The 11,205-nt window shown below is 51.0% G+C and overlaps 1 protein-coding gene across 1 annotated transcript; it reads left to right on the forward strand.

Annotated features, from left to right (window-relative positions):
• Positions 1-1,124: 1,124 nt before the first annotated feature.
• On the forward strand, positions 1,125-10,290 carry wdr97 (WD repeat domain 97). Its single transcript, XM_061239038.1, has 15 exons — positions 1,125-1,300; positions 1,541-1,777; positions 2,075-2,165; positions 2,380-2,512; positions 2,764-2,840; positions 3,253-3,322; positions 4,068-4,226; positions 4,846-4,923; positions 5,731-5,868; positions 6,875-6,963; positions 7,830-7,938; positions 8,528-8,722; positions 8,852-8,970; positions 9,580-9,751; positions 10,108-10,290. The coding sequence occupies exons 1-15, from the start codon at positions 1,162-1,164 to the stop codon at positions 10,288-10,290; spliced, it is 1,989 nt and encodes a 662-aa protein (XP_061095022.1). The 5' UTR covers positions 1,125-1,161.
• Positions 10,291-11,205: the final 915 nt, after the last annotated feature.

Consider the following 11,205-nt stretch of genomic DNA (forward strand, 5'->3'; position numbering starts at 1 on the left):
CGGTGACCGCCCTGGCCTGCTGCCCCCTGTCGGGCCAGCTCATTTCAGCATCCCTGGACGGGACCCTGCGCTGCTGGAGCCTGGAGGAGGGGGACCAGGTTCAGACGGTGCGTGTGGAGGGCGGGGCCCCCCCTCTGGCCCTGGGGGGACCGGGCCCGGGGCCGGGGGGCACCTTCTACTCCTTCTCTGAGAAGGGCGTGGACTTCTGGGGCATGCACAGCGTCTACCACCTGCACTGCATGCTGGGTAGGGGCCCCCTGCGGCAGATTGTGGCGCCGCCCTGTCCCAGGCCCTTCCCGCCCCGGGCGCTGTGCGTCAGCGGCGACAGTAACCTGGCGCTGGTCGACGTGGAAACGGGGGCGGTCCTCAGCTCCCTCGTCCTGGGGTCGGGGCGGAGGGTGAGGGCGGCGGACTACTGCCTGCACAGGGAAACCCTATTGGTGCTGACCGCGCAAGGGGCGGTGCTGAGGGCGAGTGCGCTGACCAATCCGGCGACGAGCCTGGATGACTGGCGGGGTGCGTGGGAGGAGCCCTGGCCCAGGGCAAGGCAGGTCGATGGAGGGTACGGGAGGCCTCCAGGGCCCGGCAGGGCCTCCTGCCTGGCGCTGTACAGCGCTGTGACCCACCACAAGGAGGCGCTGCAGGACTGGAGGGAGCTCCGGGCGTTGGAGGACCTGCGGGCGGTGAAGCGGAGGTCACGGCTTGACAACAGAAACTGGTCAGCCTGTCTGTCTGTGTGTGCCTGTGTGTCTGTCTGTCTGTGTCTGTGTCTGTGTCTGTGTCTGTATCTGTGTGCCTGTGTGTCTGTCTGTGTGCCTGTGTGTCTGTCTGTCTGTGTCTGTGTCTGTGTCTGTGTCTGTATCTGTGTGCCTGTGTGTCTGTCTGTGTGCCTGTCTGTCTGTCTGTCTGTGTCTGTGTCTGTATCTGTGTGCCTGTGTAATGTAATGTAATGTAATGAAACTGTGTGCCTGTCGGTAGGCCGTTTGAGAGGTGGGGGGGGGGGGGGGATGTGAGTGACTGGGCGATATTTATTGACAGATTTTGACTGATGCTAAACCTGACTGTATGATCTCATTATGAATTATGATATTACTGTAATATGGTTTACGCTTGGACTGCGTGGGTTTGCCTCTTGCGTGTTTTGGGGGAAGGTTCCTGGTGATGCTGGGGCAGGAGGGGGGCTGTGTGTCTGTGCTGAGGTGGGATTCGGGGCACCTGCTGTACAGAGCCCCCGCCCACAGCAGCCAGACTGTCTCCGCCCTGCAGGCCGACCCGGGGAACGACTACCTGATTTCTGCTGGTACGTCTGACACCTGTCAATCACCTTTAACCTGCCTGGGGTGTTTGCCCTGTCTGTGTGTGTATGTATTCATCTGTATGTGTGTATATTTCTGAGTATGCGTATGTGTGTCTGTATTTATGAGTATGTATGTGTGTGTGTGTGTGTGTGTGTGTGTGTCTCTGTGTGCATGTGTGTCTGTATTAATCTGTATGTGTGTATGTGTGTGTGTGTGTGTGTGTGTGTGTGTTCTTTCCCCAGGGGAGGACAGGACGATCCAGGTGTGGAGGGTTTGCCCCCTCTCTCCAGACTTTCTGAGCCCCCACTTCAGCCTCTCCTGTGGGCAGCCGGCAGTGCACCTAGCCACCCTGGGACCCCTGCTGGGCCTGGCCCTCCAGGAGCACCACAGCGCCCCCTACTGCCTGCTCCACGTATGCCTGGAGACCCAGAGCCCCACCGAGCACCTGCCCAGCCAAGGTCACCTGGACTGTATCACAGGTGAGACACCGGAGATGAGCAGAGACTGTGTCAGAGAGTATGTGTGTCTTACCTCTGTGTGTGTGTGTGTGTGTGTGTCGTACGTCTGACTCTGTGTGTATTTATGTGCGTGTGTTTTACCTGTGTGTGTGTGCGTGTCTTATGTCTTACCTCTGTGTGTCTGACTGTGTGTGTGTATTTGTGTGTGTCTTACTTCTGACTGTGTGTGTGCATGTCTGTGTATCATACCTCTGACTGTCTGTGTGTATCTTATCTCTGACTCTGTGTGTGTGTGTGTGTGTGTGTGTGTGTGTTCAGGGCTTTGTGCGTGTCCTCAGATGGGTGTGCTGGCTTCCAGTAGTCAGGACGGAACTATCCGCATTTGGGATGATGAGAACCGTCTTCTCAGGTCAGAGGTCACAGTCTGTGTAGATGTGCTTTATGTGTGTGTGTGTGTGTGTGTGTGTGTATGTGCGTGCGTGTGTGTGTGTGTGTTTATGCCTGTGTGTGTGTGCGTGCCTGTGTGTGTGCGTGTGAGTGTGCGTGTGTGTGTGTGTGTGTGCCTGTATGTGTGTGTGTGTGAGTGATGCTTTATTGTGCGGGGTCTCCCTGCTGTTTCCCAGGATCCTCCAGCTGCAGGTGGGGCCGGAGTGCCTGGCGTACTGTGGCCAGAGGGGGGAGCTGCTGCTGGGGATCAGGGGAGACCTGTACCGGATCCCCAAAACACACCTACTGCCCCCCGACCACCACGTACAGGTACACCACACAGGGGTACAGGGGACCCCACGTACAGGTACACCACACAGGGGTACAGGGGACCCCACGTACAGGTACACCACACAGGGGTACAGGGGACCCCACATATAGTGACACATAATATTTGGGAACACACATTGAACATTCATATAATGTAATTATAGGCTATAGTTTTTATATTTCACACAATCTCATGAGAACCGTATGTGAACTGTGTCCCTGTATGTGTTTGTGTGTGTGTGTGTGTACAGCTCCTTTGTGCAGAGCAGTTTGATCCCATACCAGGCCTTCCTATCTCTGAAAGCAGGAGCAATACAAGCACGCACAGGTAACCCCATACATGTTTAGTCAACTATTTTAGGCATTGAAGGATCCGTCATTGGACTGTTTTCAACCTCCCCTCCTGTGCTAATTGTGCAATTTTGTGAATTGGCGGGTGTCTAGACTGATCGTGACAAATTGGGGGAATGAGAGGTGGGGATTGAGACTCACCGCCTACCCCAACTACACACCCTGTATGCTTCTGTTCAACGGGTCTGTCCGGCGGGGGAGGGATTTCAGTGTACCCCTCCAGTGAGATCCTCCAGTACGAGATGCTCCAGTGCCTCTTTGCAGTTGTATTGTATTTATTATTCAGTGTGCCTGTTCATGGCTGTGTTCTACACTCTGTATGAACGCTGAGGGCATCTTCAGCACATCTGTACTGGCAGTACACCTGTCTGAGTGCACATCTGTCCCAGCATCAGGTGTGGGAGCTGCTATGGTGAAGAAGAGGAGAAGTTCAGCCAGGAGGAGAGGACCACAGATGTGGTGAGATGGTGTTTTCTAAAGTAACACACTGTTCAAGTCACTCTTTGGGGTTGCAGTCGAGTGCCATTGTCGTACGATGGTTAGGGGAATTCGGCTTTTAGCTCAAGAGCTTGCAGGTTTGAGTCCCAAGTAATGCCCCTTAGAAAGGTGCCCAGCCTGAATTCACCTGCATTGAATGTCTTCACGTCTGACGCCGTGTTCACAACTTGTCCGCGGTTTTAAGTACCCCTTGTTCTTCACGCCCCCCTACCCCCAGAGTATCGCAACACCATAACTGATCTGAGCGATATGAGTCTGGTCTCTCACGATTGAAATACTTCCTCAAACAAGCTACGGTAGATCTCATAGCGAGTGAGATAATAGCAAACCTGTCAGAATGAAAATGGGAGTCACTTAATATTTTCTGTAAACATGAATTCATTTGTTTGTCGGAAAAGATTGTTTACAAGTTGTTATCCCAGAAACAAGCGGTGAAATTAATATGTTTCTCTACTTCCCGCTACTCTGACGGTCCATTAGCTCAGAGTTCAGAAATCCAATCCAAAAGATCCATTGTCCGTTGGACAAAGGACCCAACATTCCCAAGGGGGGGCGTGATCTGTAACTGTCCGTTAACCGTGCTCCATCGGAACGAATGACTTCCGGTGTCCGTCAGTCCGATGGCGCGGTGAGTTGTGAACACGGCGTCGGTGTGATGTGGCTCTGCGGTGGCATGGTGCTGAAGCTGCTCTCTGGACCCCGGCAGCACTCGGCCCTGCTGGCTCGGAGCAGGGATCTGCAGGCCCTCCAGCAGGGGCTGGCGCTGGGCGCCAAGAAGAAGAAACTCCCGCCCCCCCGTGGGAGGAAGAGAGAGGCCTTCGCTCGCTACCTGCAGCTTGTGTTCCCCGAGCCTCTGAAGATTCAGGTAGGTCCTAATGAACCATAACACACACACACACACACACACTCACATACACACACTCACACACACACACACACACACACTCACATACACACAAACACACACACACACACTCACATACACACACACACACACACATACACTCACACACGCACACACACACACACACACACACTCACTCACTCACTCACTCACTCACTCACTCACTCACTCACACACACACACACACTCACACACACACATAACCACAATCATCCATACATGTTCAATATCAGTTAACAACACAGAGTCAGCCAATCGCAACACTTACAGTCCAGTGGTTCTCAAACCACTCCTTGTTGTATGATGTGCTCCACGCCTTGAGCACACCTGATACAATGGATCAGTTTTGCTTGAGGTGGAACACGTCATACACCTGGACCGCCTGAGGGAACTCCAGGAGAGGTGTGGGAACCACTGACTATAACAGACCCCAGCACTGGACAAGCACTGACCCCATTATCTAGCATCATAGTTGGAGCTCAACCTCTTTCCTCATTTGTATGGGTGGGGTTAAGATACTCACTAAGCCATAACCTTGTTCGTCATATTTGTCTAAGAGGCTTTCTTTATCGATATGTAGATCCCAACAGAGGACCAGCAGGGGGTGCTGTTCCCTCCCAGAAGGCCCTCAGAGCTCCGCCCCCTAACACCGGATAGGGTGAGAGAGCACGGCCGTGTCCCAATCAGCACACTCGCATACTATTGAGAAAGTTGCTAAGTTGGCAAAATGTTCTCTAAAGGCAGTGTACTTAAAATACCAGGATGATATACTTATTTGCAGGTAAATCAGGTGCAGCTTCCCTGAGAAATAGTATTGAGGATATTTTTCGCACCGCATACTAAAATGTACACAATAAACAGTAAGCAGTATGCTTAGCAGACAGTACATACTTAGAGTGCACAGTGGTCAGGAGGCTGATTCGGACACAGCTTTTCCTAAACCACTTGAAATTTTGTTTCCTTTTGTTTCTTTTTTGTTTTGTTGTTATACAGTTATTGATATAAGTTTGTGTTTGCAATGTGGAGCATGATTGCTCCAAACGTTTTTAAGGAAATGTTTAAAATGTAAAGAATGGTGAATCCAAATAAAGACAACCACAGTCAGGGCAGGTTGGTGATCAGGAAAGGAGTCTCTGCATGTAACACACTCCCTGCCCTGGCCATGCAGTTGCACTTTCACAGTTTACCGTTCAGCAGGCTGCTCTGTAGCCCCAGTGTGGCCAGGCCCCGGGGCACTGCAGGGAGCTCCAGGCTCACACCTCTCCACAGGCCCCGGGGCACTGCAGGGAGCTCCAGGCTCACACCTCTCCACAGGCCCTGGGGCACTGCGGGGAGCTCCAGGCTCACACCTCTCCACAGGCCCCGGGGCACTGCGGGGAGCTCCAGGCTCACACCTCTCCACAGGCCCTGGGGCACTGCGGGGAGCTCCAGGCTCACACCTCTCCACTGCTTCTGTCCCACGCAGGGGGGCCCCACCAGCGCCTCTGACCAGAGGTCCCTTTTGGGGCACATCCCCAACTCTGTGCTGCTGGCACGGCTGTGGCCCGACATGATGGCGCGGTACGCACCCCCACAGAAACCCTGGGCCCTGAGGGGGCTGAAGGTGAGGGGGAGGGCCTGAGCTAGTCATTCTTGGGTAGAAGGGGAGGGTAAGCTGTGGGTACAGTGCATCCGGAAAGTATTCACAGCGCTTAAATTTGCAAAAATTTCAAAAAAAACTTCTTTCATGTTGTCATTATGGGGTGTTGTGTGTAGAATTTTGAGGGAAAAAATGAATTTATTCCATTTTGGAATAAGGCTGTAACATAACAAAATGTGGGAAAAGTGAAGCACTGTGAATACTTTCCGGATGCACTGTAGTTTTTGTATTACTTTTTAAGCTAATGCAAGCTAATGTTCGCTAATGTTGAGCGGGGTAGGTTGACACACGATTAAGTTGTCACATTATTAGTTTCTCCAAAACAAGAGTCACTACCATGCAAATTGAAGAGCCATTTTGTGTGCCTGCATATTCTGAGGTGAACTTCCTGTTTACTTGCGGTCAGTTACATTAATCAGCGGTGAGGACTGTTTTCTTATTTTTCACCTTCAAAAGTAAAAGCACTTCACATTCTATGTGATAAAACGTTTTTAGGTACGAATGTTCAAAAGTATTATTTTTGTGGAGGAGAGAATAGTGTTTTCTGATACTTTGGCTACAGGTTTTACTAGTTTAAGCTGACCTTGAGATATAGCCAACATTAGCACACGATATCAGATATACAGTAGACCACAGCTGCTGCATGCCACAGTGTAATGAATAGAAAATATGTTCATTCTTTCATTTGGCATGACATGTATTCCATTGTGATGCATTGCGTCCAAGAAATGTAAGAAAGAGTGAGGAGTGTGACAATCTGCCCCCTCTACCCTACTTTTGTAGTTAGTTGCCTTTCTCTTAAGGACTATTCCTCCCCTCTTTGTGGTACTGCTGCACTCTAATGCCTGAGCTATACACCTGTGTCTGTGTGTCGTAAGTCACTCTGGATAATAGCTTGTGGCGAAGGGCAGTGTCTCAACGTAACGTGTTTACATTGAACTTTCCCTGGAATGATGTTGCCGGGGTGAAGCTCCTGGTGTTTGATGATGATGACGATGAAGATGATGATGATGGTGAATGTGATGAAGATGAGCTGAAGCTTCGGCAGAGGCTGGAAGAGCAAGAAACCGTTTCGAAACAGACGAGCCCTCCCCCGTCCCCAACCCCAACCCCACCTGACGTAGAGAGTGCCAGGCCCAGATTCAGGGTGAGTGTGCGGGTGTGGTACAGGCACGTGCTTAATATGGAAATATGTAAATTCTCGTACTGTTCTCTGTGACTAGGTTTTACAACTGTCTTGTGCATACACTCAGTGAGCACTTTATTAGGTATTTATTATACTCATTTTTTTAGACTTAAGTCTTCGGCTGCTGTAGCCTAGAGGTTTGACGCGTGGTGTGTTCAGAGATGCATATATGCAAATGGGATGGGACGTGCAAAATGCAAAATGCCTTGTAATGTAATATAACTGTGGTAATGCGTGGTTATTTGCGTTACTGTGACCTTCCTGTTAGCCCAGGAGATCAGCACTTTCTGAGCCCTGCCCTGTCTGGCACCAACAATCATTTCACAGTCAAAGTCACTTAGATCACATTTCTTCCCCATTCGGACATTTGGTCTAAGAAACAGCTCATGTCTACATGCTTTTATGAATTTAGTTGCTGCCACATGATTGGCTGATTAAATATTTGCATTAACAAGCTGTTGTATGGGTCTACCTAATAAAGTGATCACTGAGTATATATTGTGGATAATAAAGTTTCTATTCATCTGTCTTTGCCCATCTCTCCTCAGGCCCCCAAACGCCCCCTCATTGTGAGGTTTCAGAAACCAGAATCCCCACCACCACCCCCCACCCCAAAACCTCCAACCCCCTCCCCGCCCCAACACTTCACTCCCCCTCCCCAAACCCCTCCGCCCTCCACTCCACCACGCCAATCTCCCCTGCCCCGCACCCCCCCACGTCCGCCCCCAACACCCCCCAGTCCCCCCCGCAAGGCGCCCACACCCCCCAAACCCCCGTGCCCAATCCCAGAGTTCCTCAGTCCGTTTGTGGAGCAGGACTGGTTCCAGGAAGTCCTCCCCGACCACAGCGTGAGTCAGAGTGTCTCTTCCTCTCCATGTAAAAGCAAACTTACCTGTCTCTGACATCACGTCCTGTGCTCACACTGTGCCCGCTGTGGCTGTGACATCGTGCATTAATTACACTGTGACATGTCTCTGTGCTGGTCGTTGGCTGTGTTGCTGCTGTGTTTTGACTGTGCCGGTTGTTGACTCGCCATCTTGTGTTCTACATTGGCTGTGCTGTGCTGTTTTGACTGTGCTGGTTGATGGCTGTGTTATTCTCTGCACTGGTTGATGCTGTGCTGCATCTCTGTGCTGTGTTTTGACTGTGCTATCTGTGCTGTGTTTTAATGGTGCTCTGTGTTGGCTGTGTTGTGTCTCGGTGCTGGTTGTTGGCTGTGCTGTGTGTGCTGTGTTTTCACTGTGCTGGTCGTTGGCTGTGTTGCCTCTCTGCATTGGTTTATGGCTGTACTGCTTTTCTGTGCTGTGTTTTGACTGCGCTGGTTGTTGGCTGTGTTGTTTCTCTGTGCTGGTTGATGGCTGAACTGTGTCTTGGTGCTGTGTTCTGACTGTGCTCTGTGTTGGCTGTGTTGTTCCTCTGTGCTGTCTCTGTGCCCAGCTGTTGGACAGCTCCTTCAGCGCAGAGGTCTTTGCCCTGCTCCTGGTGCAGAAGCTGAAGGGCTGCCAGACTGGGTCCAGGACACACATCCTGAATGCTCTCCTGCAGCTGCTCCAACAGGGGGCGCTAACGAACACCAAGCAAATCTGTTCCGGCCTTACTGAGCTGCTGGAGACCTTTGCCACATCAGACATGGTAAGTTCTGCCAAGTAACTATGAGCAACCTCAGCTTCATTCTCAACACAGTACATTCTGCAACTTCACCTTCATTCCCAAAATGGTACAGGTATTGCTGACCCTGGTTTCACTGTGTCTGTGTTTCAGTTGGAGGACATGCGCTTTGTCTGTGAGCTTCTGAAAGCGCTGGCGTCTGTGGGCTCTGACAGCACTGACACCATTTTGGAGCTGCTGACCATTCTGGCTCAGAGAGAACTGGGGCTGCAGTGAGTCTGTACTTCATATTAGGCCACATGTGTTTACTGAGTGTGCAACTGCAGTGGATCCCAAACTTTCTGCCATAGTGAAGCACCCTGTTCCTGGAGGTCTGCTGCCCTGTTGATTTTTTAATTCAACCCTAATTTGGCACACCTGATTCATTCCCATTCACACTCAATGGGAGCTCTAACTGTTGAATGAGGTGTGCTGTGTTAGGTCTGGAGTGAAAGCCTCCAGGTCAGTAGATCTCCAGGAGCACGGTTGGGCAGCCCTGCTCTATACAAATATGGGTCAGTTTCACATACACAGATTAAGCCTAGTCCTAGACTAAGTTAAATTCTGAATGAAGATTATCCGTACATAATGCAATTTAGTCCAGGATTCTCTGTCCATGCAACCAGCCCTAGATGTTTTCACCCAGCTTGCTACCCTCCTCAACCCTGCCCTTACAGGTGGGTCCCACCCCTATGTTTGGGAGCCATTGTGTTAATGCATGGCTAGACTGTGTGTAAACGCAGGCAGTGTAAACGTATGTCAGGTGTTTTAGGGCCACACAGACACAGGGAGGAGTGTATTGTGCGGTTACCGTGGTGACAGACACGGAGTGGGCGTTGCAGGGGCGTGGTGCTTCGCCTGCTGAGGTTGATGGGCGTGGAGGAGGCGGAGCCCTGGCTGAGTTCAGAGGTGGCAACCTGGCGCTCCGGAATGCAGGGGGAGCCCGGCCAAACCTGGGCACACCTGAGACAGGTGGCTGCCAATTGGCTCAACTTCTGGACCTGCAAGTACAAGGTGTGGGTACGAGGACTGTCACATTTGTAGTTGTATGATCGAGATGAGATAGATCGCTTGTGTACCAATGATTAAGGCCTTTCAAGTTGCCTTTATTGTTTTGATTACTGCAGTTAAAGGAAAAAAGGTAACTTCTTGTGATGAGAGGTAAAAAAAAACAAAAAACCTCTCTCTCTGCCATCTTTTTAAACCCACAAAAACATTTCAGCTTAAGAATGCGTCCGATACAACCCTTGCTTTTAACACTGAATGAGAGGACGGTCTTGTTATAAGGTAGACAGGTCAAAGGTCATGACCAACAGAAGAGAGGCAGTGGTTGTACATGTGGTCTGTCTGTCTCTCTCCTGATTGGTCAGCAAGACAGAGCCCTGCCGCTGAAAGGGGCAGAGAAAAGCCCTGTGGATGTCCTGCGGTTCTTCTGCTCCAGGCAGAGAGAGAACCAGAGGCGCCCCCCTCCCCTCCCACCTCCCCCGCCACTGGCACCTCCTCCAGAGGGCCGCAGAGACACTGTGCTGCTCGAGCAGCACTTGCACAGGTAATTACCCCCTCCATCAGCACTTACACAGGTAACTACCCCCTCCATCAGCACTTACACAGGTAACTACCCCCTCCATCAGCACTAACACAGGTAACTACCCCCTCCATCAGCACTTACACAGGTAACTACCCCCTCCATCAGCACTAACACAGGTAACTACCCCCTCCATCAGCACTAACACAGGTAACTACCCCCTCCATCAGCACTAACACAGGTAACTACCCCCTCCATCAGCACTTACACAGGTAACTACCCCCTCCATCAGCACTTACACAGGTAACTACCCCCTCCATCAGCACTAACACAGGTAACTACCCCCTCCATCAGCACTTACACAGGTAATTACCCCCTCCATCAGCACTTACACAGGTAACTACCCCCTCCATCAGCACTAACACAGGTAACTACCCCCTCCATCAACACTAACCCAGGTAACTACCCCCTCCATCAGCACTAACACAGGTAACTACCCCCTCCATCAGCAATTACACAGGTAACTACCCCCTCCATCAGCACTAATACAGGTAACTACCCCCTCCATCAGCACTAACACAGGTAACTACCCCCTCCATCAGCAATTACACAGGTAACTACCCCCTCCATCAGCAATTACACAGGTAACTACCCCCTCCATCAGCACTTACACAAGTAACTACCCCCTCCATCAGCACTTACACAGGTAACTACCCTATACAGGTATATCATACATCCATCTCTCCCATAAAGGTAGTAAGTTAACTGTTCTTGTGTTTTCAATGTACAGGTAAATCATTCAGCCTTGCAAGGTTGACTTTATTTTCTCCCAAGTTTCATCAAGATTATTTTGAGTTCTTTTCCAGGCAGATATACACACTGCAAGGCTTTGATATTACCTTGACGCATTTACCTTGTATGAACCTGTATGTGTGTGTGTGTA

The sequence above is a fragment of the Conger conger genome, chromosome 4, assembly GCF_963514075.1.
Source record: "Conger conger chromosome 4, fConCon1.1, whole genome shotgun sequence".
Classification (NCBI taxonomy): domain Eukaryota; kingdom Metazoa; phylum Chordata; class Actinopteri; order Anguilliformes; family Congridae; genus Conger; species Conger conger.